The following is a 27,532-nucleotide window of genomic DNA, read 5'->3' as shown; positions in this document are numbered from 1 at the left end:
ATGGGGACTACAGGTGATGACATGGCTTCAGCGGAGCAGAATGCCTCCTTGAACCCTCTGTGCTTCGAGTGTGGCCAGCAGCACTGGACAAGGGAGAACCACCTCTACAACTACCAAAATGAAGTGGATGATGACTTGGTCTGCCACATTTGCCTTCAGCCCTTGTTGCAGCCATTGGACACTCCCTGTGGACATACTTTCTGCTACAAGTGCCTAAGGAACTTTCTGCAGGAGAAGGATTTCTGCCCGCTGGATCGAAAAAGACTTCATTTTAAACTCTGCAAAAAATCCAGCATTCTTGTTCATAAACTGTTAGACAAACTGTTTGTTTTGTGCCCCTTCTCTTCTGTGTGTCAGGAAGTTATGCAGCGATGTGACCTGGCAGCACATCTCAAAAACAGGTGAGTGGTGCAGATGCTTACATTGCATGTTCCTTACACGCTTGGTAGGTCACTTTGTGTAGCAGTAGAAACTAGGGGCAGGACTGGGGAGAGGGTGGATTTTAAATTCACAGTAGAAGATCACAGGAAATGGTCAGTCTGCAACTGTGCACAGCTAGAGCACTGGATCCCATTTTGGGCATTGCACCAGAAATAGAGAACACTTGGAGAGAGTCATGAGGAGGATGATGTGATTCATTAGATGTCTCGAAACCATGATTTAGCAGAAAAAGTTAATGGGGGTTGTTTATCATAAGGGAAAAGGCTGAGGGATGGGAAAAATGAGAAATATGCAAGCTCCCTCTGTGAAGAGGAAGGAAATAGTGCATAGGAACAAAGGAGATTTAGTTCAAATTTTAGGAAAAAAATTTTTGTGATGGTCCAGCACTGGAGCAGATTCCTTGGGTGGTGTATTTCTTACTTTCAGAAGTGTTAAACCAAACTTTATCAGGAAGCACAAAATTGAGGTAGGCAGATGGACAAGGTATCTCTTGAGACCCCTGCAAGTTCTATTTTTCTCTGATTTAAAAAAAAAAAAACAACCTGCTTACTGAACAAGTTTGATGATATATCATGTGAGCATGATATAGTTTCTAGGAATTTTTTTTTAATTGCTTATAAAACACTTTTGACACATTGTTAACTCTGTAGAAATTCATCACCTCACAACCATTGAGAAGTTTTGGTGCAACTTTCATGAGATATTTTGTGTTGGAGAGATACATTCCAATATTACCTGCACCTAAATATTTCTAGGACTTTTTGTTTTAATTGCTTATAAAACACTTTTGACACATTGTTAGTTCTGTAGAAATTCATCACCTCACAACCAGTGAGAAATTTTGGTGCAACTTTCATGAGATATTTTGTGTTGGAGAGATACATTCCAATATTACCTGCACCTAAATATTTAGGAGCTAATTTTGAATGGTTAATAATTTTATAGTTCTGCTTTATGCCATCCTACTCTAAATATTTAAAGGACCCCCACAGAAAGAGGTAAATGAGACTGTTACAAAGTTGGATCAGATGATTGATGATTGTGATCCCTTCCAACCTGGTATTCTATGATTATCAAATTCAGATAGAATGATTCTTCCTACTGTGCAGAACAGTGCACTTTGTTCTTCAGCAAAGGAATTGCCTCCCTACCATGTGTGCAGTACTGTGTAGCCACGAGGATGATTAGGGCACTTGAGCATCTCCCCTATGAAGAGAGACTGAGATCCCTGGGGCTCTTTAGTCTGGAGAAGAGAAGACTGAGAGGGGATCTGATCAATGTCTATAAATATCTGAGGGGTGGGTGTCAGGAGGAGGGGGCCAGGCTCTTTTCGGTGGTTCACAGCGATAAGCCAAGGAACAATGGGTTCAAACTACAACATAGAAGATTTCACCTCAACATGAGGAGAAACTTCTTTACAGTGAGGGTGACAGAGCCCTGGAACAGGCTGCCCAAGGGGGTTGTGGAGTCTCCTTCTCTGGAGACTTTCAAAACCCACCTGGATGCGTTCCTGTGCGGACTACCCTAAGTGATCCTGCTCTGGCAGGGGGGTTGGACCTGATGATCTCTTGAGATCCCTTCCAACCTCTGATATACTGTGATACATGAGGATGTTTCATTCTCCTCCCTAAAACAATGACATTTTTCTAATGTTAAAGCTAAAACCAGGTAGAATTAATGAGTCAGGGCTAAAAAATACTATGCAAGTCTATACCAATGAACTTTAAACTGTTTAGAGATTTATGAAATTTTAAGAGTAATATAGTGAAGAGTTATGTAGAGAGGGGAGTTACATATTCGAAGGAAGTGCATCTCACTTCAAAGGATCCAGTTCAGGTGAACTGCATCTGCAATCAGAAAATATTCCCTGTGTACAACTCGCTGCTATTTGAAAGCCTGTGTTCATTTTGCAGAGAGGTTTCAGAAAAATGTGTAAGTGTCCCTTCAAGAAAAAAAAAAAGGGCATCAAGCCCATAAGATTAAGCATTGTTCAGATCCATTGTACATAGACAAAAGGCACTAAGGAAATGTCATTCTGTATGTCAGTGGTTCTGTCAGCAGCATTCATAGAAACAAACACATTTTCTGGTGACTCTTCATGAAAATGGATGGTACAAATCTTAACTCTCCTTAATCACCATCTGAGATGAGATCTTTTCATTTCCATGACTTTGTCATGGACTTTGTTCTTACCAGCTTTGCTTTCTTTCAGTTTGATGCTCACTCTATTTTTTAATTTTTGGTCTTTATTTTGAAAAACAGCCTGTAATAATTTCCCATTTTGTGAGACTGTTTCATGGTTTGGTAATCCTATCTGTACCAGCAAAGAGCCCTCCACGTTAGGATTGAACACCCTGAGCCCAGAGGGAGGGACAGTGGTGGTTGCCAGAAGATCGGGAGAGGCTTCCTTTCCTGTCACCCTCCCCAGAAGGAGGGCACTGTTAGCTGTGTGCCTCCTCTGCCTGCCCTCAGTCTGTTCCAGCAACACTGCTAACCACCTGAATAGTAAGGGTTTTTTTGAGAGGTGCATGGATCTACCCCATTAACTTCTTTCCAAGTCTTGGTCTTTGTTCATTTGGAGACTTTTGAAGACCACCTTGGTGAAGGGTGACATCATGGAGGAGACTAGGAGTCAGGCATGATGTGGGTGTGTGCACAGGCAAGTGCTCAACAGAGCAGGGGAAGAGAGCAGCCATTGCCTGCCTTGGAAACAGTTTTTTCACGTGTGTATTTCCAATATGCTGGTTTTCACATTCACATCCTGAAGACTCCTGGGGATTTAGAGCCTGGGAGGACCTTGGGCATGAAGGACTGTGGTGAGCCTGGAAACTAGGAGCTTTTCTGAGGTTTTCTTCGTGCTCACCCCCCCCCCTTTTTTTTTTTCTATTTCTTCACATGGTTTCCATGCTATCTTGCTAGCTTAGGCTCTTGGGGTTTTTTCCCCTCCAGGAAAGTAATTTCTGATCTTTATGATGCCTTGGGAATTGCAAGGAGGCCGAACTGTTTGTTCAATTTATAATCCTAATAATAAATTGTTTTGATTTTAATAAAAAACAAAATGCTAACAAGACTCCTGCTGCACATTTGGTTCATATCCTTATTCCCCACTCTCCCTCACTTCTTCAGTCGATTTTCTTTGGTTGGCATCTCTTTGAATAATTTTTGGGCTATTTACAAAAGAGCCACATAATTTGTTTTTACATGGAACACAATGTATGCTTTCTTTAGGTATGTATGAAATATTAATTTACTTAATGCACCAGGTTATTATGAAATCTGAGTGAGCTGAGTCACTAGCTTTTCCTGGTTGTAGGCTGAAAACAAAAGCTTTCAGCTGCAGAAGACTGCTCATTTTAAATTCTTTCTGCTGTCTTGGGATGCTGATATGCATTTTGAGAATATGGTAATTTACAGTTTTCAATTAAGTTTATTTGCAAACATCTCAACACCTGTAAAATATCATTGCTGACATAAACGATGGCAGCAACTGCATAGTTTGAATTTCATTTTATATGGATTAGTGAATCCAGTAAAATTCTAGTACTGATTGTTTCTTGTAGGAAAGAAATAACAAATCCATTATTATTATAATTTTCAGCACAGATTAATATAAACCATCTCAACAAGCCCTTACAAGAGTTATTTTGTATTTCTGAGAAATGCAGTATGGTTACTTCATTTTCACTGTCTACAAACCTTCACACTTAGGTTTTCCAGTGTTGTTTTAATGAGCTCCATTTGAGCAGAAAAGCTGGGAGAAAATGTCATCATATCCATAGGCACCTCAGAGTGTAAGGTCATTGCAAGCTGTTCCAGCAAGGAGGTGAGGGGCATGAGACACAAACGTGATTACTTCATGGTCACTAATTGCTCTCCATGATACTTTGTTGTATAAAGAAAATATTCTTGACTTATCAGTCCTTCAGTTTCATCAGATTCAGTTCTGTGGTTTTAAAAATTAAACACAATGCACATAATCTGTTTTAAAGGAAAAAAATAGATGAGTAATACTGAGTTACACTGATTATCCCAGTCATTTGATACAGAAAATTTGTTAATGTTTAGTAAAGTGCCAGTTCTGCTTCTAATATGAAAGGTAAATTTACCAGAAGGAAATCTGACCAAAAAAAAAAAAAATATTGAACTTTTCTGTGTATGATTTTAATTCAGTGAATCCTTACAGATTGTTCAGACCTGAAGAAATTCCACTGTACAAAAACAGACTCCAAAATTCATATAACCTTTTAATGAGAGGGTTATGTATTGTGTTTATGTATTGCTTTTGAGTTGGGCATCAATTTCCTCCTCCCATATTCTCTTCTGGTGGTTTAAGTTATCATTTTGGATGGCAACATTTTTCTAAATGTTTCAATGTTAGCATTAATAAGCCAATTTTAGTTCAAGTTAAGTTGAACTCTGTATAGATCTTATTTTCAGGAACTGAGGAAATTATTTGAGTTATTCACTGTGTGTTAGTCACCAGGCATATGGATTGAGAATAAGATCCATGTGAAAATTAATTGTATAGAACAGAATTTTATTATTCCAGGTCTTGGCAATCCCAGTTATTTTGGTCTTTATGATTCTTCCCACCCAGTCCCATATTAACTGTGTCCCTACCCTGCTCTTTGTAGCACTAGGAGAAGTGAAAAGCATCTGTAGGATTTAGCCTTATTTTGACAGGTCTTTTCTTACACCTGAGTGAGTGGATAGGCAACAGGTTCAGAATTTCCTCATGCCCAATGGACTCTTTCAATTGCTGGAAAGCTGAAGGATCTTTCTGTGATCATTGTCAGCTCTGGCTTGTAGTTTTCTCAAGTTGTTGGGTCTGAGAGAGAAATGTTCAACAAATCCACACTTATTTTTCTTGAGTTTTCTGTAATTCCCAAGCCTAGGTAACTCCTCCCAAACCCTTCCCTTCCCCCCTGCCTTCTCCCCCTTCTTTTTTTTTTTTTTTTTCTTTTTTTTTTTTTTTCTGGCTAAAGAAAAAACAGGACCCAAACATTTAACTTTCCAAAGCAGCACCATGTTTTACTGTGACTTGCAGCTGCAAATCTTGCCAGAATTACTGCTTGAGGTCACTTTGCTGGCAAAGTTTTATGAGCAATATCAAAGGCATTTGGGTTGCTTCTCTGCAGTCTTTGCTTAAATTCAGCTTCTACTTGGAGAACAAGTTAGGGCAACCGGTTTGAGGCTTTTTGGCATATTTGCTTTTATCAAACCTCTAGACTGGGCTGAAGCTGATGATGTAAGTTACAATGAAGTCTTTCTTTTCAGTAGTCAGTGAGCAAATATGTCTTTTGAGTCCCTACTGTTATTTCATGGAATACACTGTAAACTACATCTTAATTTTGTATGAAAGCTCTTTTTATCTGCAGAGATGGATTTCTGCTCGTGTTCCAGGAAGTCAGCTTTTAAATGAGAAACCCAGCAGACTTGGCTATGGAAAAAAAAAAAAAAAGAAAAGAAAAGAAAAAGTAACATTTTCTTCTGTGTCTGATATAGATTTATAGAAGTTGAAGGTAAAAGCTACGCTATGTCACCATCCAGAATTAAGCAAAAGGTGATGTTGAAGGGAGGAGAGGAATGAGTGGATGAACATAAGCAGAAGCTCATTTTACATCCAAAGGACAAACTGCCTTTGAGTTTCCTGATAAATAACATCCCTCAGTTGTTTTAGCTGGTTGTTTCAGTATCTCTGCTCTTGAGCATCTTGATTCATGAAAGGAAGGAAATAATTTCTGCCAAGTCTAAAAATTATTCCTGCTTTTGTTCCCAGTCCAAGCCTAGATATTTTGGCCTGGTAGGTAAGTATGAAGTGCCGTTCATGCAAGACACATTTCAATCTCATTTCAGCCCTTATTTATGCAGTTTGTTCCATAAGAATGGGCTTCTGTATCCATAAAAACAATCTTTAATGCTCATTTTGATCCCAAGATATCCATCTGTGTACATAACTTGCTGCAAGATTTAGTCCAAAATGCTTTTAATCCCAGATATATGACAACAACATTAGTGAAGATGTACAGGTCTAAAGATTTATTGGTGCTATTTAACTGTTAAAACTACTGTGTGGTTTTGCTGTTTGTGACATTCTCACTGCCAGTAAAAATTGTTTTATCTTGAAATGAAAAATCTTCTTAAATGTGCTTTGGTTCCAATACTGGGAATTGGCGTCCTGTTAATTAATTTCTCCACCAGACAGCTACTTTCCTGGCAATGCAGTTTCACTATACGAGTCTGAAAGTCATAGTCTATTACAATTACTGGCTAATTTAGGGAAGAATCTGGATTTTTTTTTTTTTCTTTTTGGCCTTGTAGAGTGCTGCACAAAAAGGATTCCACTGAGATGAGTAGGTGTGCTTAGGAGGCTGTTTGTATTTCTTGATATTAGCCTTTGAAATTATAATTAAATATCACTGGCAAAAATAAGCCTCAAATCTATTTATATTTTGCACCATGACTTTTATCAGCTGCCAGGTAACGATGAGTGAGTGTGCTCTGTGAAGGAAGGTGGAGGAGGACCTGGCTGTGGTTCGGAAGGTTTTGACAGAAATAGGACACTTTGGGGGTGATTTTTCTTCTGTCCTGATTTGATACAGTTTAAAAAAAAATAATAATTAGAATTTCAAGGTGTGCTTTGCCATCTCCACCAGGTCCTTTGGATCTGTGGATTTTGTGAGCTAGTTGCATAAGTAGCAACAGCGTAGTGTTTTGGTAGAAGGTACCCAAGGAAGTATCTGATTCAGAGAAGTAGTCCAGTAAAGCAGGATTCTGCTGTCCAAACTGAGTGAGAATGAAGTATGGTTCTCTACCTGTTAGTTTTGAACTATTCATTCACCTTTTTGCTGAAAAATCCAACTCCTGTAGCAGAGCAGTTCAGGGACAGCAAGGACATGTAGTTTGGGGTGGCTTTGTCCTAACCTCTTGCAGATCAGTGTGTGACCACACATCTATCAGAGCTCTGATGAGATTTCCTCTGCAAGAGCATTTACCCCTTACTGTCTTGCTGCAGAAATGAGTGATATTGGAAGTTGGAAGCTCGTTTTCCCCCTGACCCTGTTGCCAGTGCTAAGATTTCAGGATGTGTGAGGCTAACCCATCAAGTTAAAGTATTTTTGAAACTTTGAGGGAAGGGATCACATCTCTCCTTTTCTTGGTATTTTGGGATTCTTGTTTTGAGTTTTGCATCATGAAATGGTCAACGATTAAAAACTTGCTGCTGAGTTTCACCTGTAACTGTGTGTCTCTGGCCACCAGAATAAACTGAGACTGGCCAACTTTCTTACCTGATTGGTGCCACTGTGCCAATGATTTAATATAGAGAATATTACCTGGGCAAACCCACAAAGCAGAGCTGTATTCCGTCATTAAAATTGGAGAAACTTGTTCACAATGCAAAACCTTTCAAGTAATTTTCATCTTCTGTGCTTGCACTTTCTTAATTTTGAAGAACAAAATGACCCACAAGATGGCCTCTAGGAAAGCCCCAAGAAATGATTTCTCAAGTGAGTCATTTAATCATGTGAACTGTCTCTGACTTATGTAGTTATGCATATTTCACAGAACATTTGGGTCACCTTATGCTATTCTTCTAAACATGCTTATCATGACATATGTGTCAATCATACATCAATATTAATCACTTTATGTATGTATAACACTGCTGGGGATCACAAAAGTTCTGCAAATGTCTTCATCAACATTTTTTGGAGCTGAATACCAAAACAGTCTAACCATGTAATTATCAAGTCTCCTTCACAGAATGTCAGAACAGAGTCGTGATTCACAGAACACTCTGGTTTAAGAAGTTAGGTCATCATTAGACTTCTGCTGTCTTTTACTCTGTTAACACTGTTGGAGAAATAAATCATTTCTTCTTTTGTTACAACAATCTGTCAAGTTCCCAACCAGGGAGCGCTTTCAACAACAGCGTTCTTTTTTCTTTTTTGTGACGCTGCTATGCTATGAGCATCTTCAGGTAGTCAGCAGAAGCAGGAACTTTACGGACATCAAATACTGTAAGAATTGATATAGCAGACACTGGCAAAACTGTCACACAGGCAGATGTAAGATTGATGTACACATCCAATTATCTAAGTATAAATGTAAGACCAGCCGCTCAGTATCACACAGTATCACAGTATCACAGTATATCAGAGGTTGGAAGGGATCTCAAGAGATCATCAGGTCCAACCCCCCTGCCAGAGCAGGATCACTTAGGGTAGTCTGCACAGGAATGCATCCAGGTGGGTTTTGAAAGTCTCCAGAGAAGGAGACTCCACAACCCCCCTGGGCAGCCTCTTCCAGTGCTCTGTCACCCTCACTGTAAAGAAGTTTCTCCTCGTGTTGAGGTGAAATCTTCTATGTTCAAGTTTGAACCCATTGTTTCTTGTCTTATCACTGTGATCCACCAAAAAGAGCCTGGCCCCCTCCTCCTGACACCCACCCCTCAAATATTTATAGACATTGATCAGATCCCCTCTCAGTCTTCTCTTCTCCAGACTAAATAGCCCCAGGGAACTCAGTCTCTCTTCATAGGGGAGATGCTCAAGTCCCCTAATCATCCTCATAGCTCTCTGTTGGATTCTCTCCAGCAGGTCTCTGTCTCTCTTGAACTGGGGAGCCCAAAACTGGAAACAGTATTCCAGGTGTGGTCTCACCAGGGCAGAGTAGAGAGGTAAGAGAACTTAAGTAGACCTGCTGGACACACCTTTCTTGATACATCCCAGGATCCCATTGGCTCTCTTGCCACAAGAGCACATTGTTGTTCCATGGAGAACTTGCTGTCCACCAGCACTCCAAGGTCTTTCTCTGTGGAGCTGCTTTCCAGCAGGGCAGCCCCTAACCTGTACTGGTGCCTGTCAGTAAACGAAGGCTTTCCATGAATTTGAAACATTGCAGCCCTTCTTTGCAATAAACTATTGTAAGATTTTAAACATAAGGAGAAAAAGAAAAGGATAATGGGAATTCACATAACAGAGTTTATATTGAAAAGCACCAAATGCTGATGGAGCATTGTTGCATGAGGCAAAGCAAAAAATGGCACCTCCTGTGTGAAGTCAGGAATAAAAAAGAGGAGACAGGAGAATGAAACACCTGCTAGTTCAAGAGGAGATGATGAGCAGAGCTGTTACTTTTGCTGAAGTTTTAATACAAACTCATAGGCAAGCATATATTTTTCCAGTATTTTAATAGTTTAGATGACAATATAGATAAAATTTTTGTCTCTTTCCTCCTCTGAATCACCCCAGAAAAATGTGATGCTTCCTTCTCTTGGCTTACTAAGGTGAAAGGAAATTGCTTCAGTGGGTCTCCAAATGTGTCTTTGAACAGGGCTTCTCTTCTGTGGAATTTCATGCCAGTCCTATTTTCATCAAAGTCATCTTCCAGAAAGTGGAATGTACATAACAGAGTAAGTCCACATTCAGAAGGTGTTGCAGCACACTTAGTTAATGGCCCAAAATCTACGTGGCACAAGTGTTGCGAAGAAGGCAGTATTGTCTTGAGGTTCTAAACGTGTTTTGGCCTTAAAATCCATTTTGTTTAGTATTTTCTATGATTAAGTTAAAGCTGTGGCTTAGCAGAAGACTGATTTCATTTGATGGACTTCCTGAGGCGTTTTGTGCTACAAACATTGCTGCAGGCTTGAAGCATGGTGTAAACATTGTCTTTACAGGTGTCCTGGGGCTTCTCATCGAAGGCTTGCTCTGGAGAGAAGGAAAACAAGCAAGCCACAAACAGAAGCGGAGGGTGAGAGTGGTCCTGGTGGGACAGAGCAGCCTAGCAGTTTGTCTTCAGATGCAGATCAGGGAATAGTGCCAGCCGAGCAGAGCTTCACCTCGCCCGCCCTTCCTGCGTGGACAGACGAGCCCGGCACCGACAATCCGCCTTTTGAGGAGAGCACAGTAGCAGACAGTATGTCATCACTTATCTTCTCAAGCCTCTTTTATCTGATGTGGAAACATTTGTGGTGTCAGAGCCTGTCTCTTGCTAACCATGAATGCCCACCTTCGTTTTCTGCTTTCTCTTGCGAGTCCTGGAGAAACGTTAGTGGGTTTTGGTCATCTGCAAGTATACAACTGGGATAAGGTCACAGTTAGGAAGGAAATACACATCTCAGAATGTGTGCCAGAGATCATGGTGCTGTATCACCATTTATGATACCGTGGTGCCCTGGCCTTGCAGTGAGATGGAAGGAATGTGTTTTCTGTAAAATTGCAAAAGTTGTTTTCTAGGATGAGATTTCTTTTCCCCTCTTCCCCCCGGACTGGATCAGCATCCGTCCCCCACGTGGAATACTGCCCTGCTGGAGCAAAAGGGCAGCTGAGTAACTTCTGCATCCATCTGCACCAAATGAGCAGTGACATCTCTAGCAACTGGAACTTTAGAGAGGAAGCATTTAGCCTTATCACAGAGGAAGGTGTCCTGTCCCCTTCTTTCTCCCCTGTATTTTGCCATCTTTTAGCATCCCTCCTTTAGTTGTCTCCATGTTTCCTTCAGAAATGGGCTCTTTACCTGGTCACTCAATGGCAGCTCCTAGTGCAGTTGTGAGAACTGCTAATGAAGAGTCATGACCAAGTTTTGCTCCATGGACTAAGCCCCAAAACCACATATTTATTACCATCATCAAATGTGAATACACAAGTGATCAAATTGGAAATTAAGAGTATGAAATTTGCTATAAAAGACAAAATCCAAAGGGTTCAGAATATCCTTTTCCAATACAAATAATGCCATTTCAAGAAACATGGATGCTACTTAGTTGTTAGAGAGCTGTTCCTAAAAAGCTAAGTGATCCAACAAGTAGTGGAACTGATCCAGTTGCACTGGATTAGTTTAGTTTGTTGTTAAACTGTTGTTGTGTGGCCTGTCTACATTGTCCTTTGGTGATTTGCTTTACCGAAGGTGAATAAGGTGTAAAGGATGTTAATCATCTTTCTTTTTATACAATAATTGGCAGCAAATCAACAGCCACCTACCTTGCCTGAAGGAGAGATCACTACGATTGAAATTCATCGGTCCAATCCTTACATCGAATTAGGAATTAGCATAGTGGGTGGCAATGAAACGCCTTTGATCAACATTGTCATTCAAGAGGTTTATCGAGATGGGATCATTGCCAGAGATGGAAGACTTCTTGCTGGAGACCAAATACTTCAAGTATGCAACCTAATGACGTATTCTGTCTGCTTGCTTTCGATTCAGTCCTTGCAGAACTACCTGTTAAATGAGATGGGAGATTTTCCTTTTCAGACTTTGTTGTGTAAATATTAGCTTTAAAATTATCAGTTGGAAGACAAATCATTATTCAGAGCAAAGCCTGTTGTTCTAGTGCCTTTGGTTATGATGCTTTATGTTGTTTGTCAGACCAGTCCCTGGGATTGTTTTTCCTCCTTGGTATCTCTTATCAGTATTGGAAGTATGAGTTCATTTTTCTGGTTTTAGATGTTGTGGGACCTGGTCTTTATTTCAGCTTTATGCATGCTTTCAGAAGGAACCCAAGGTTACTTCTGGCTAGCAAGTTGGCATAACTTGTCCTATGTAAAAAGCAATTTCTGTGTTGTAAGGCTGACGTCATCTGATATATTAATCTGGCTTCACTGTTACCTTCCAACAGTCTTGGCAGTTGACCTGCATGTTGCAGTATGTGCAAAGGTGTCAGTGATGTTCTTCATTGGCATGACTTGAAACAACGTGCTCTAAATACTCAAAAAAAAAAAAAAAGTTAAAATTCAAGTTGATTGTGTATTTTTGCTAGGGTTTAAGGTAATTAGGCACAGACAGTGTAAAAAGATCAAATCATAATTTGGGAATTTTAATTTTTATATTAGGGGAAAAGGTTGTATATAGGACCCTTAAGAATGTCTCTGAGTTCTACATAAGGAAGGCAGTCCTCTGACTTTTTTATATTTGTTTCAAGTGGCATGATTAAAAATAGGTTGTCATCATTTCAGAATGACTTCAGTAACAATGTTTGCTTTTGATCTGATAGCCTAAGATCAGTCCAAAATTAGTATCATTTCATGTTTTTGAAATCAAGCTGGTAGAAGTAGCTTAAATACTGTAGTTACCCTTGGAATGAAATTAGTTTGCACTTCAGAAGATAAAGTCCCTTTTGAGAATTGTGCCTTTTTACTCTCATAGCATAGTGGCTGGCCAAGAACACAACCCAAGAGGTTTCCAAAATGTTGCCTTTTTAACAAGCAGTTGCAGACACTGATTGAATGCTGCCTAATTTATTTTGATACTCAAGGGCTCTCCTTGATTGCTAGAATAGGGAGCTTGAGCTCCAGTGAAGCTTTGTGAATGATTGCTGTTTGGGCAGGTGTCAATTATAGTTTCCAAAGCTCTAAGTGGCAATAAATTGACTATAAATAGGATTTATAAGCAGCAGTGAGTCTTCTCTATCAATGTGTGGCACTGAAGCTGTCAGATGCTAGAAGAATGTCCATGACAATCCTTCTGTCATGCTGAGGAAGAGATTCATAACACAAAAGCCAAACCTTTTGGAAGATACATCATCTTTATTGCTTTGAATTTACCTGTGCAGGTGCTGAGCTGTTGTATTAAAACGAGCAGGCTCGGTCTCTGCCAGCTGTAATTAAGCACAGTTAGATGCAGCTCAGCATGCACACTTCGTTCAGTTGGACGTTTCCAAAAATGTCTTGAGAGGCTTTTATGAGCAGTAAAGAGTGAAAAGAAAGCCAGAAAGGACTGTGAGGTGAAACTCAGCATTTTCTTGCCCAGTCAAACAAGAAATATTACCCTTTTAAGATCCGAGGGAACAGCGTTTTGTAACAGCTGCATAAAAGTGTACGCTGTCTGCAAGGTATAGATAGGTGACTAACATTTTCAAAGTGCTCCACAAATTGTCCCTTTTTTCTGCTGGACTATGACTGTAATTCATGTAAAACATGTCCTAATGAGAATGTCTTTCCCCAAGAAATGCTAAGGCTGTTTTATTCTGAAATTATGAACTGCCTTGTAGAAAGAAGAATTACATTTTATTGCATATATTCTTCTGTGCCCTTTGAATGCTTCCATATTTTATGTATTTACTTTAGCTAGCAACAGCTAAAAATATAACTGGATTTAATTTAAAGGCTCTGATGGATTAACCCTAGTGAGTTTTGCTGGTAGCAGTTCTAAATGTTATTTCTCCTAGCTGCGCCTCTTTATCCCTCTGCTCAAGGTTACAGCCTGTCTCCAGGCAGTAGCAGACCAGGACATGGCTGTGATTCAGTGTCTGAGCTCATGGTGCTGCCAAAAGCAGTGGCTTTGTAGTGAGCATCAGACTTGAGGGTGGAGGTGGCTCAGTGAGTGCTACCTTCACTGCTGGAGTGGAAGCCTCTCACAGGGATAGGGTACTGGTTGTTGCAGCCATCCCTTTGCTGTGCTGAAAACACCACAGCCAAATGGTTTGGCACCAACCTGTCGGAAGCATGATGTAAATGTGGTGGCTATTGTACCTAGATTTCTGGGTTCTTGTTTTTGTTTTGTTGAGGTTTTTTTCTTCTTCTTTCTAAGTGTTTATATTGCTGCTAGATGGTGGGAAGTTGCAAGTTTATCTTTCTACTTAATTAGGTTGCACAGGGACCAGATCAGTATAGTCCATTCAGTGTTAGCTTCTACCTGCTGAAATTCTGGGGCAGGGGTTCCTCAATCAGGGAGCAATAATACATGCTAAGGGTGAATTTTCAGTGTTAACTTTGAACCCCTTCTCACAGAATAAGGCAAATACAGCTTTTGTGCTGTTTATTGTGGTGCTCCTGTTTTCTGCCAGACCTCATTGCACTGTCAATTTTTATCTTAACTTTATAGCACAAGACAAGACTGAAGATTACTGAGCTTCATATCAATGAGCCACATTAACAAACAATTCTTGGTTATAGGAAGGGAAGCACAGAATTGTTTGAGCTGGAAGGCACCTTTAAGATCACAGAAGATCATCAAGTCCAATCATCAACTCAGCACTACCAGGTCACCACTAAACCAAGGCCCTCAGCACCACATCTCCAAGTCTCTGCAACTCTTTTGAGGAAAAAATTGTTCCTCATCCTCCAACCTAAACCTCCCCTGGGGCAACTTGAAGCCTCTTGTCCTGTCACTTGTTCTGTGGCAGAAGAGGCCAACCCCCACCTGGCTCCAAACTCCTTTCAGGAAGTTGCAGAGATCCAGAGGTCCCCCTGAACAGCTCCAGGACTCTCATCTGCTCCTCATCACACCTGTTCTCCAGACGCTTCACCAGCTTTGTTGTCCTTCTCTGCACATGCTCCAGCCCCTCAATGTCTTTCTTAGAGTGAAGGGCCCAAAACTGAAACCAGTATTGAAGGTGTGGCCTCACCAGTGCCCTGTACAGGGGCAGGATCACTTCCCTGATCCTACTGACCACACTATTGCTGATGCAGGTCAGGGTGCTGGTGTCTTGTCCACCTGGGCACACTGCTGGCCCACATTCAGTTGCTGTCCACCAACGCCCCCACGTTCTTTTCTTATGGACAGTTTCCAGTCACTCCACCCCAAGATTTAATGTACTTTCCATTTACAATTGAATTTTGAGTGTTGCACATTACAAGTCTAAATCTCTGACTTATTGTTAGACATGAACTTCAGAGATTTGGAGGGTTTTTATAGCCATTAGTTTTAAGTGATGTGGAACTCAACCCTGACAACACATGTCCTGGAGAATAAACAGCATAAAAGTCTAAAGACAAGTGTAGGAGACCATGAGAACAAAAACCTTCAACTATGATGCCGGAGTGTTTTCCATTATAGAGATGTCACATATATGGGGAAAGGCCTAAAGTTGCACCAAGGGAGGTTATATATCAGATATTAGGAAAACTTTATTCACCAAAACAGTTTACAAACACTGGAACAGGTTGCCTGGGGAAGTGGTTGAGTCGCCATCCCTGGAGGTGTTTAAAAGAAACATAGACTTGGTGCTAAGGCATGTGGTTTAGTGGTGGACTTGGTAGTGGTAGGTTAATGGTTGGATCTGATGATCTTAAGGGTCTTTTCCAAGTTAAAAATAGATTTGTATATTGAGTGGCCAAGGTGGGTTTGCAGGAAAGGATGGAAGGACAAGAGAGGAATCCTGGCACGGTCAGATCTGTGGGTTGCTCCAAGGCTGGTTTTGCAGCGAGCTCTGAGCTGAGTTTGGAAAGCACTTTGTTTCCATAGTTAGGAACAACTGAACACAAGAACGCATCATTCTGATTCTGCTGTTCTTTTGCAGGTGAACAGCTTTGACATAAGCAACGTGTCTCACAACCACGCTCGAGCCGTGCTCTCCCAGCCTTGCTCGGTGCTGCACCTGACGGTGCTGAGAGAGCGGCGGTTCGGCAGCCGCACGCACAACCACGCTGACGCCGCCAGCTCCCCCCGGGAGGACAGCTTCCAGGTGACGCTGCACAAGCGCGACTCCAGCGAGCAGCTCGGCATTAAGCTGGTGCGCAGGACAGATGAGCCAGGGGTTTTCATTCTCGACCTTTTGGAAGGGGGCTTGGCTGCTCAAGACGGCAGGCTCTGCAGCAACGACCGCGTGCTTGCAATTAATGGACACGACTTGAAGCATGGGACGCCTGAGCTTGCTGCTCAGGTTATACAGGTAAGGTGCATTCCCTACGTGAGGCTTTTTCTCCTGGGAAAAGCCTGGGGTAGAGCTTGTCCTGGACAGAGCAGCTTGTGTGATGCCTAAAAGCCTTCAGTGATGCAATTTGCTCAGGCTGTGCAGGGGAAAGTTTAAGCTTGACCTTAGAAGGAAGTTTTTCACAGAAAGAGTGATTGCCCATTGGAATGGGCTGCCCAGGGAGGCGGTGGGGTCAGCGTCCCTGGAGGTGTTTAGGAAGAGACTGGATGAGGCACTTAGTGCCATCGTCTAGTTGATTAGATAGGGTTGGCTGATCGATTTGGCTTGATGATCTTGGAGGTCTCTTCCAACCTGGTTGATTCTGTGATTTATGTTCTGCAAGCAATAGTGCAAAACAGGGTTTGCTTTAGCAGCTGGCAGGTAACTTCACCTCCTCAGAAGTGAAAAGTACATTACTCTTCCCTGCCATGCAGTGTGAAATTTAGAAAGCTGTGTATGTGAGCAAGGAGAGTACTATATAGCGTGTTCTTTAGCAGAAAAAGAGCATTGTTATTATATTTATGTATATACATATGTACTGTGAATGTATTTTTAATCTCTCAGTAAACTCTACCAAAGCAGACTTTGTCTTGTATTGATTTTCCTGTTTGTGGAGTTGGGGTTAAAACAGGAAGGGGATTTGTCAGACTGTAGAGGCAGCAGATAGCAGCTGGGAAGAAAAACTACAAGTCTTCCCTGAGTCTTGTGCAGTAAAACTCATTTTCTGAGTGTTCAGGAAAGGGCTGTTCTCAATGTCTGTCTCTGTTCTAGAAAAAAATACTAGCCAAAGCTTGATGCAGTCTGACATAGGACACTTCCCTGTTCCCACAAGAAAACCTTTACTCCATGCCGTTTTCCCAGTCTGTAAGGAAACATCCACAGCACATTGCAGCTTCCTGCTGATGGGATTTTGGTGAAAACTGTGTCTGAGTTAGAATAGACATCTGGTAACTGAGTCTTCTAATACTCCCCAAACCCCAAAGAATTTGATAGTCTGCTCATAGATAACATCTTCCTTGGAAGTCTCTTTGGGAAGTCTCCCAGAAGCGTTCAGAGCTTTTGACCAAAATCTGCAGACCCTGGAGCCATCACGCAGGCATTTCTTTGTTACATTGCTACACGTTGCAGAAGTTCACAGAGGCTGCAAGGAGAATTGAGTCCTTTTGGCAAAGGATTTCCAGCTGATGTAAATGTAACATCAGAGGAAAAGGAGTGTTACTATCACCTCCATTCTGGAGGGAATTGCAGCAAGTAGCAAGTAAGGGGCTTTGCAAGTCTAAGCAGTTTGTGGCACCCCCAGGAAGTGGAAAACAAGTTTTTTCTGTTGTCATGTTTCATATTTCATCATGCTTTTTCCTCCATCTCTGCTAATACTCATTATCCTATCGACTTCTTTGTTTTATGTATTTAACAGGCTAGTGGGGAGAGAGTGAATTTGATCATCTCTAGACCTCTGAAGTCACAGACGGTCAGTATTATCCGAGACACAGGGACTCACAACAGCAACTCTCACCAGCACCAGTCCCAGCAACTGTTTCACAGCAGACCCAACTCACATAAGGTTGGTGTTTCCAGGAGGTATAAATGCAGATTTACTTTTGTGAAGATCTAAGTGTGTAGTAAGCCAAGTTTGGAAGAAAGGGTTATGTCTTCTTTTACAGCTACCTTTGTCCTCTTTTTTTTTTTTTTTGGTTTTCTTTAAAAGACAACTTCCAGGTACTCAAATTCTACATCATGTTTGGAGTGGGAACAAACGATATGCAACATCTTTTCAGTAATTTTTTGGGGTTTGTTTTTGTTTTTTTTTATTTGCTGACTGCAGTGAAATCAGCAAGTTCTCTGAGCTCATAGAACTTAGACTTATCTAAGACAGTTGGTCACGTGTTACTGCTGCATGGGAGAGCTGGCATTCAAGAACATTATTTTTTTGTTGCCACTGTGCTGGCTCCAACCAGCAAGAAGAGGAGGTGTGGTGCACACCATCCAGTGTATAAAGAGCATGTTGAAGAGCAGCTCTCCAGCAGATTAGCATGGGATTATTCCCCAGATGCAGTACTCTGCACTTGTCCTTGTTGAATTTAAGCAGGTTTCTCCCCACACAACTCTCCAGCCTGTCCAGGTCACACTGAATGGCAGCACAGCTTTCTAGTGTGTCAGACCACTCCTCCCAGTTTGGTATCATCAACAAACTTGCTGAGGGTACACTCTGTCCCTTTCTCCAGGTCATTGATGAAGATGGTGAGCAGAACTGGACCCAATACTGATCCCTGGGGAACACCACTAGCCATGGGCCTCCAACTAGACTCTGCCCCACTGACCACAACCCTCTGAGCTCTTTCGTTATGTCCTAGTGATTACAGAGTTTGAACCTGCTTTCCATCTGCCAGCTTAGGTTGTGTTCATATCACAGTTCCAAAGCTGATCTATTGGCTGAGCTGATTTCCCTCGTATATTAATACCACATACTCTTTCAAAGTCCTGTGTAACCACAAGTGGGCCTTCCCCATCTTTAAAACCATTTCTCTTTCCCTCTCTCTGATAAATCTACAGTTGGTTTAGAAATCTTGTGGCTTAAAAAACGTTTATATAATTGCATGGCACCAGCCACTTAGCCCTAAAGCCTTAAGAAGGAGCTGCCTTTATAAGCTATGGTATGTATATAACAGATAGATACATACGTATGTATGTGAGTAACATGTATATATGAGGAGCAGAGTGAGTCAAAGGAGTATCTGGCACTGGAAATCCACGAATGCAGTGTTGCCATTTTCCTAGAGAAAAGGCAGGGGAAATGTGAAGAAATTTGTACTCTTTAGTCCTTTTAAAACCATTCTGTTCAAGTGCCAGAGTATAGCTTTGGGGCGTATTGATGTGGTGGTGAAGACCACCCCACCCTGGGCTGCCTCACGATGTCAACACCCAGCAACATCATTCATGCTTTAATTACAAGGGCAGAGGGCCCAGCATTGCTCTTGTTTCAGTTGCAAGTGCAGTGGGGTGGGACAATCAGGCACCTTCTGACCTTGCCTGCTGAGGCAGTGAGTTGAGACAGTCTGGTACCTTCTTGTCCTGGTGCAAATACAGTGGGTTGGGATCAGGTACTCCCTAACCACACCTGGAACTCCTGTTGCCTGTGAAACATACACAAGACCCCTCCCATCCAGATCTGAAGCCCACTCTGAAAGTTGCCAATATCACCTGACAGGAATTGCAGCCAGAGTTGGAAAAATACTGACCAAAGTCATAGGATCATAGGATGTTAGGGGTTGAAAGGGACCTCTGAAGATCATCAAGTCCAACCCCCTGCCAGAGCAGGACCATAGAATCTAGTACAAGTCACACTGGAATGCATCCAGATGGGTCTTGAAAGTCTCCAGAGAAGGAGACTCCACAACCTCTCTGGGCAGCCTATTCCAGTGCTCTGTGAGCCTCACAGTGAAGAACTTCCTCCTCATGTTGAGGTGGAACCTCCTGTGCTGTAGTTTATATCCATTATCCCTTGTCCTATCACAGGGTACAACTGAGAAGAGCCTATCCCCTCTCTCTTGACACTCAACCCTCAAATATTTATAAACATTTATTAAATTCCCTCTCAGTCTTCTCCAGACCAAAAAGCCCCAGGGCTCTCAGCCTCTCCCCATAGGGCACATGCTCCAGTCCATCAATCATCTTGGTAGCCCTCCATTGGACTCTCCCCAGCAGAACCTTGTCTCTCTTGAACTGGGGAGCCCAAAACTGGCCAATCATCTTGTGACCCTATAAATATCAATCCTAGAGTGAGGCCCTTTGGAGCTCTCTGGGATTGCATGAGGCAGCAACCTGTCTTTCACAAATGGAAGATCATAGAATCATAGAATCAGTCAGGGTTGGAAGGGACCACAAGGATCATCTAGTTCCACCCCCCCTGCCATGGCCAGGGACACCTCACACTAGATCAGGCTGGCTAGAGCCTCATCCAGCCTGGCCTTAAACACCTCCAGGGATGGGGCCTCAACCACCTCCCTGGACAACCCATTCCAGGCTCTCACCACTCTCATGGTGAAGAACTTTTTCCTCACTTCCAGCCAAGATCACCACCAAAGAAGGAATTATAGTGAGTAATTCGCTATAATTCGATCTCAGGATGTTCAAAGGTTATAAAGTACCAAAATACAATCTGCAGACAAGAAACATCTTAATCATAGGTTAACCTCTATGTCTGTATGTGTGTCTATATGAGATTTAATGTAGAAACTTTATTGAATCTTTAACTGAATCACTGTGTTTGATTGTAACAAATTATTGATTATTGACTAAGTGTTGGTAGAGAATTGTATCATCTAATTCCATGATTTGTTAGTGTTAATGATCCTCAAATCACTGCTATTCCAAAGTTACACAAGACTCACTCCAACACAATCCTGACTTGATCTCCCCTATCTCTGTATAAATAGTTTCTCCAGATCCCCATTTAAATCACTCCAACTTGATTCCAGTTTTCTGTGTTCCTTCCACATAGAATGAATTAGAGTGAATCTTGCCAGCAAACTCTGTTGTGCTTTTAAAAATTTATTTTAAAATAACTTCTTTTCCTAATATTTTTGTCAGTGATTCTCTAGAGGACCTTAAGCCCTCTGCTCCCTCCACCCACAATTTAGTTGTGTTTTGTTTCGGTTGTGGTTTGTTTTTTTTATTTTTATTTTTAACTATGTTATTTATCCTTGTCAAACAGGATCTCTCCCAGTGTGTTACATGCCAAGAAAAGCACATTACTGTGAAAAAAGAGCCACATGAATCTCTGGGAATGACAGTGGCAGGAGGCAGAGGCAGCAAAAGTGGCGAATTGCCCATCTTTGTGACGAGTGTGCAGCCTCACGGGTGTTTGGCAAGAGACGGCAGGATTAAACGAGGTGGGGCTTGGCTTTCCTGGTGGCATGGGTGGCTTCTGATTGTTGTGTGATGGGTACGTGCCCTGAAGTCAGGTGCTGTCAGAAAACTTTTCACAAACGCAGGGAAGTGCTGATGGATGATGCTTCATGTTTCAGTAATGGAAACAAAGTATTTAGTATCACACTTCCACCTCTTCTAGGAAAAGGATGTTTAGAGAGTGATAGCAGGAGAAGCAGCTAAGACCAGGAAATGCTTGGTTAAATTCTTTAATGCTGACAGTGATCCCCTGAGCTGAGGGTCTGGTGCAATTGTTTGTACTGCTATGCACACATCCTGGTTTTGTGTTTAACGTGGTGGACTGGTCTCCATCTCTCTCTGAGAAATCTGTGCTCCTCAGTGTAATATCTGACCAGCAGAGATGCTCTGATGACAGGTCACAGCTCACCCGTGCTCTTTACCTCTGAATCTACATTAGGGTTGACCCTGGCTCCTGAATGCTGCCTTATCCTCTGGGACAGCTTGGCTTTGCACCCATCAGTATTCCTTGGCTTTGCAGAATGTAACTTAGTGGTGGAGGTCAGACTCAGTGTAGGTGAGGCCGCCCTGCCTGATCGATAGCAAAGCATTTGGTGATTAAAACCTATTGTGTCTTAGGCAAAACAAAGGCTGCCCATGGGATCTCTGTGACTCAGAGTTCACTGAATTACAGATTCCTAGGAAAGAAATGTAGGGGGAAAAACTTCACAGATTGCAAATTCAAAAAGAACAGTGTGGGAGCATTCTTATATGCTTCTGAGAGAGGGAGTTTTGCACCCACGTACCAATGGATATTCTTTCTTTTTCTGTACTACTATGAGAAACTCGCTTGATTTAAGAATTGCAATTGATCATTCATTGTGTAACATAAAGTAGCCACAGCAGCTGCAAATGTGATTTCAAGTTACTCTGCACCTCAACTGTAGCTTTCCCTGGAAAGCAAAAAGCTTTTAAAAAAATCAGTCTCATTCCAAATGTGGCCCAAGTGTTCACACGTTCGCTTTGTTTTTTCTGGCTTTCATCAGTGAGCGAGACATTGTGTGAAAGAGGAGTCTGTCACTTCTTGGACAGTAAATAACATTCTTGATTTAATCTCAAAGCTTTTATAAATTATTCTGAAGTAAAATAAAACTCCGACAGTGTTTTTTAATGATTATCTTTGCAGAGATGCTTGCTCTTTATAGTGTGTTGTGTCAACTTTTGCAGTAGATTTTGAATTCTGTTTTGTTCTGAGTAACAAGTTAGAAAAAGTAAAAGACCTAAAAAGAGCCTCACTTACCTACAAGAGTTGGTTATTTTGTGATGTCTCTATTGTTCCTTCCATCATTCTTCCTTCGCTTTTAAAGTTAGGGTGGACCTGAAATCTGTCACTGGAAACAATTATGAAGTGGCATCTGCAATAGCAGTTGCAGGTAGCTGAGATTATGAGGTGCTTAGGTAATTTCTGTCTCAAATTTTCAAGGTGATACATTAAACAAGCCACAGTATTTGTTATGTGGGCACAAATGGTACTGATCCAGGTTGGTAGCTCAGTACGTTAGTGTTTCAAACCAGCAGTATAAGGCCTCGGAGCTATTTGCGATGCCCGGCTGTCTCAGCTCCAAAGACACAGTACTAAGTGAAACCCTAGCATGGGAGGTGCTGTTGGTAGGAGTAGCTCTGACAGACTGACGTGTTCTCTCTTGCACCTTTCAACAGGTGATGTGCTGCTGAACATCAATGGCATCGATTTGACTAACCTGAGTCACAGCGAGGCAGTGGCCATGCTGAAAGCTAGTGCTGCCTCTTCAGTAGTTGCCCTGAAAGCCCTGGAAGTCCAGATTGTAGAAGAGCAGCCCCAGGCTAATGAAGAACAATTGAGTACCATCAGTGAAAATGAATATGATGCTAGCTGGTCACCATCATGGGTCATGTGGTTGGGACTTCCAAGGTACAGAATGAATTGATAAAGTCATTAGTTACCTATTTTAATTCCAAGAGAGATACAAAGCAGAGACCTTATTAGTTGCAGCACATCTGCCTGTCTTTCTGCCTATCTCAGTTATATTCATTTGGCAGTGTGCTTACAGATCAGACTGTGAACAGGAGCAGTGTTTCCTTAGGAAACTGGGTTTCTCTCTTCTCAAACCATAGTAACTATCCATGTGGATGAACACAAGTCATCTTTTCTGTGGTTTAGCCACATTGTAACTTTCTGTAGAATATCTAAAACCAGAGAGATTGTTAATAAAAACACAACAATTATAGAATATCAGATCAGACTTGCCGTTCTGACAGGCTCTTGACACGGGCCTCTTGTACACAAGTTGGTCTGTAGTTACAGATCCCTATGGATTTTTTCAAGAGCAGACTGCTGTCTCTGTCAAACACAAAAACTCATCAAGATTTGCAGTGAGCTCCCTCCTCCTAACTAATCTGCAGTCTGCTGGACATCACTGTGTTTCATTTTTACAGTCCTGTTTTTCACTCTCGTGTGGCTACACCTATAAGCTCGTTCCAGTGCTAGCTTGCTATCAAGAATAGTTCTCACTACAACAAATAGTGTTATTAACTTCAGTCAGGGCATTCAGGTTAATTCCTCTCCCTCTTGATAATTACCACTCTCAGGTCTGTAGTTTAAGCATAAAACCACAAGAACAAGGTGTATTGGTAGCAGAACGCAGATGAAGATAACAGAACTGGCCCTCCAAAGATTTCCCACTTTTTCTGAGGTCCTCTAGCAATTAGTTTCTCTTCAATTACCTAATGTCAGTAAACAGCTCTCAGCTTTGGTAGACATACTTCCTTTCCGTGCCTCAGCAGTGGTTTATTGCTTGTATACATACTAAAAATGCCCACGTGTGGTTCCTGAAGTTATGCAATGCATTGTGCTGCTATTTGTTAAAGGAGTGTTTATATTGGTAAAGAACTTGGCATCGTTTTTTTCCCCAAATTTAATTTCTATGGGGTCTTTGTGTTCTGTTTTTTTTTTTTTTTCCCCCAGAAGTTACAGTTACTGCCAACTTCCTTGGCAGTAATTAAATTTCACTGGGGGAGATAACATATACCAATATAGTTACTGAAGCATGATCTGAATTATTTACATTCTGTGTCATAAAATGGCTAATCATACATATTTTCATTACTGGTGATGCATCAGTGTAGAGTGCCTAAACTGACGGGGGCAGAAGAAAAGCTTGTTGCATTTTTGACTTTCAAGCTAAACACATCAGGTATCCATTTTCTACCCACATTCTTGCTACCTGTGAAATCCCTCAAATGCCATTCTGTTACTGTCAGTTTACAGAGTTAACTGTTTAAATGATTATTTTAGCACTACATTATTTCTTCTAAAAGACTTTTCAGTCTCAGGATTGTGGGCATTCTTGGTAATCGGTTTGAATATTGCAAAATTACTGTGGGAGCGGAGGTCTAACCACCATCCCTTCCCTTCTCTTCCACACTTAGCACAGTGGTAATGATGTGACAGCAGGTGTTGTGCCTACTATAAAAATACCTCTGTGTGGTCTACATGGCTTTTTCTCTCACTATTCATTCCACAGCTGCCTACATAGCTGCCATGACGTAGTACTGCGGCGGAGCAATTTGGGCAGCTGGGGTTTCAGCATCGTCGGTGGCTACGAGGAGAACCACACGAACCAGCCTTTCTTCATTAAAACCATTGTTCTTGGAACTCCTGCCTATTTTGATGGAAGATTAAAGTAAGCTAAAATAATAATAGTAATCATCATCATCACTTTTAAATAGTTACCTGTTGGTGCAACTGATTACTTAAGGAAATTCGTTGTAGCATCTCATGCTGAGGGAATCATGAAGACCAATTAGGGCTTTGCCTCCCTGATGAGGGTGGTGCAGGGGTAGTACAGGGTGCTGCTGATGGAGAAAGGATGTCTGTCAGAGATGGTGCTTGTGCTGGCACCTCTGCCATCTCCCATCCTCCTCCCTGACTGTTGTGCTGATGTCACTTGCTGCCTCCGTCTTCCTGGCTTCTTTAGGCCAAGAGACATCGCAAATGACTGTGTGCAGGACTAGCTAGTTCGTAACATTTGTGTGTTCCTAGAGTACAGCTGAAAAATTAGAACTTCTGTAAAATGGGGAAAGCTAATTTATCCTTTCATCTAGCCTTCAGAAGCCACTGGTACTGAAGATGGGCACTGCTGCTTTGATGGAAAGGCAAGAAAGTAGACAAAAATGTCAGTACCTCTGGAAAGACAACTAAGGAACCAAGTCCCTATGTTAGTGCTCTGAGAGTCATTAGGTGGCAGGAAAAACACTGATAAAGGAGGCATGTTCAGCTGAGGCCCTCAAGGTGAGGGGAGCTGAAGCACTTGCCAAGCTGGAGTTGCTCTGGGAGCAGAGGTGTACTCAGAGGCACCTAACAGCCCCTTTCAGTACCTACAAAGGGATTATTGAAGAGATGGAGCCCAGGCTCTTCACAGAATTGCAGGACAAGAGGAAGAGAGCAACAGGCACAAGCTGAGCAAAAGAGGTTGAGACAGGTTATAAGGAGAACCTCTCAGTGTCACAGGTTGCCCAGTCTCTGTCCTTGGAGGTTTCTGAGACTTGACTGTACAAAGCCCTAAGCAACCTGGTCAGATCTCACAGATGACCTTGCTTTAAGCAGGAGGTGGGACTACAGACATCTTGAGGACCTTCCTGACCTTAAAGATTGTATGTTTCTACTTACATATAATATTTGGATTCAACCCTGAGGTCTAATATGTGTGTATGCATCTTAGCATTAGGTAGAATTAGTTCAGAACCAGGACTTAACAGTTCCTGTTAAAGGTTCTCTTGTTCATAACCTGACCTTATGTGAAGGTGGCAGTAACAAATACGCAACTTGAAGTTTTATGGCATGATTTTTTTACGTGTAGATTTACTTACAAAGTAACTTAAGCAAAAATGTACTTATGCCTAGAGCCTTGCCAGTAATTGATTTTTCAGTTCAATGGCTACATAAATAAATTAAAAAATAGCTTGGCTGAACACAAAATTAGATTTTTGTGGACAACTGGGAAACAGTTTGGATTAAATGAAAGAATTCAGTTCAACCCAAAGTATATAATTTCCAATTGGAGAATTAATAACTGGAAGTATTCACACAAATGGAAATTCAAGTATCGTTCCTGAAAAGAAGGAAAAGTGGTTGTGGTCACGCTGACCCCCTTATGAGGAATGGAAAAAGATGCTCTTGTGTGATGTTGTGATATAGAACACTCTGTTCAAATGTACCAAAAGGGACCATCAGCAAGGGGGAGCTCCTTAGATCTTGCACCAAGATTTATTCCAGGGCAAGGCTTTTTGAAGCTGTTCTGTTTTGTTTAGATTATCTGTTTTGTTTGGTTAGAAAGGAAGGAAGGAAGGAAGCAAATGACTTTAAAGTTCAATAGTTAAGACAGTTTTCTGCCTACATTATCTGTCTGGTGTGATTTTATAAAGGGTGAATAACTTTAGCAGAAAGGCTGGATGAGTGAGACCCCACTCAGTGAACTGTAGCATTGTCCTTTGGGTGGTGGGTACCTTGGTTTAGGTAGAGAAGTGCTATTGAAGGCACATTCGACTGGTGTTGGTCACACCACTGCTTCTTTCTCTGCTCTGCCCTAGCAGAGGGCATCAGGAGAGCTCAGGAGAGCATCTGTTTGCCATCCATTTTCATGCCTCCAATAGTTGTGAGGATCAGTTTCAGGAAAAGTCCTGTCTGATATCCAGAGACATATTCAGCTGCTCTGGGGCATGCCAAACAAACTCAAATCACAGAGAAGAGCATGCTCAACCTAGGAAGAACTTAGGTGTTTTTTTGAAGCTTCTTTTAAGTGTGCAAAAACCAAAGCTGAACCCTTTGAGGTCAATTTTCTATGGGCCATCAAACAGCACCCTCCCAGATTTCTGTTCCTCAAAACCACAGAGATGCTACAGCTTCTCAGTTGAGCCATTGTTTGAGAGAGATTTCAAGCTGAATGGTTAAATTTGACAAAATCATAAGCCCTTGAAAACAAGGTTCCTGGTTGGAATGTGGTTGGTAACTGTAGCTTTACTTACACTTCCTATGGTAAAGGCACATTTGGTGTAAATGCATTCCAGTCCACACACACAGCCTTCTGGCATGCACATGCTGTCCCATTTTCTTCTCTTGACTCCATTAGATCTTTCCAACTCTTTTCATGCTTCCCTGCAGGTCAGCTCTTAATACAGAACTATCTTTGTGTTAGAATTGAAAGCTAGTGATCTAGGAAATTCCCAGATGAGTTATAAAAACAGACTTAAAATCTAATCCTTTTGGCTTTTTTAGCCTAGCCACGCTTCCAACCTGATGCAAACCAGTCACCAGCAATGAAGTGCTGTTTGTTAGCATGTACTAGTTACTGCAGAGCAGGTGTTACCATTTGGGTTATTTTCTTCTTTGTGTTTTTCAGGTGTGGTGATATGATTGTTGCTGTAAATGGACTGTCCACGGTTGGAATGAGCCATTCTGCGCTTGTTCCTATGCTGAAGGAGCAGAGGAACAAAGTAACTTTAACTGTCATTTGCTGGCCTGGAAGCCTCATATAA

General features: G+C 41.7%; 1 protein-coding gene across 1 annotated transcript; it reads left to right on the top strand.

The window, feature by feature from the left end:
• LNX2 (ligand of numb-protein X 2) lies at positions 1–27,532 on the top strand. The gene is made up of 9 exons (XM_054384569.1): positions 1–401; positions 10,121–10,359; positions 11,405–11,604; positions 15,683–16,054; positions 17,490–17,636; positions 20,787–20,964; positions 22,679–22,910; positions 24,523–24,681; positions 27,397–27,532. The coding sequence occupies exons 1-9, from the start codon at positions 1–3 to the stop codon at positions 27,530–27,532; spliced, it is 2,064 nt and encodes a 687-aa protein (XP_054240544.1).

Source organism: Indicator indicator, chromosome 1 (genome assembly GCF_027791375.1).
Source record: "Indicator indicator isolate 239-I01 chromosome 1, UM_Iind_1.1, whole genome shotgun sequence".
Classification (NCBI taxonomy): Eukaryota; Metazoa; Chordata; class Aves; order Piciformes; family Indicatoridae; genus Indicator; species Indicator indicator.
Note: the sequence above shows the minus strand (reverse complement) of the source record. Positions and strands in the feature narration are given on the sequence as shown.

Excerpts from the sequence above, each read along its gene's own strand:
- LNX2 (XM_054384569.1), top strand. The coding sequence starts at position 1 with ATGGGGACTACAGGTGATGACATGGCTTCAGCGGAGCAGAATGCCTCC. Across the intron at positions 10,360-11,404 it reads GGAGAGCACAGTAGCAGACA|CAAATCAACAGCCACCTACC; the intron begins GTATGTCATCAC and ends AATAATTGGCAG. Across the intron at positions 22,911-24,522 it reads ATGTGGTTGGGACTTCCAAG|CTGCCTACATAGCTGCCATG; the intron begins GTACAGAATGAA and ends TTCATTCCACAG.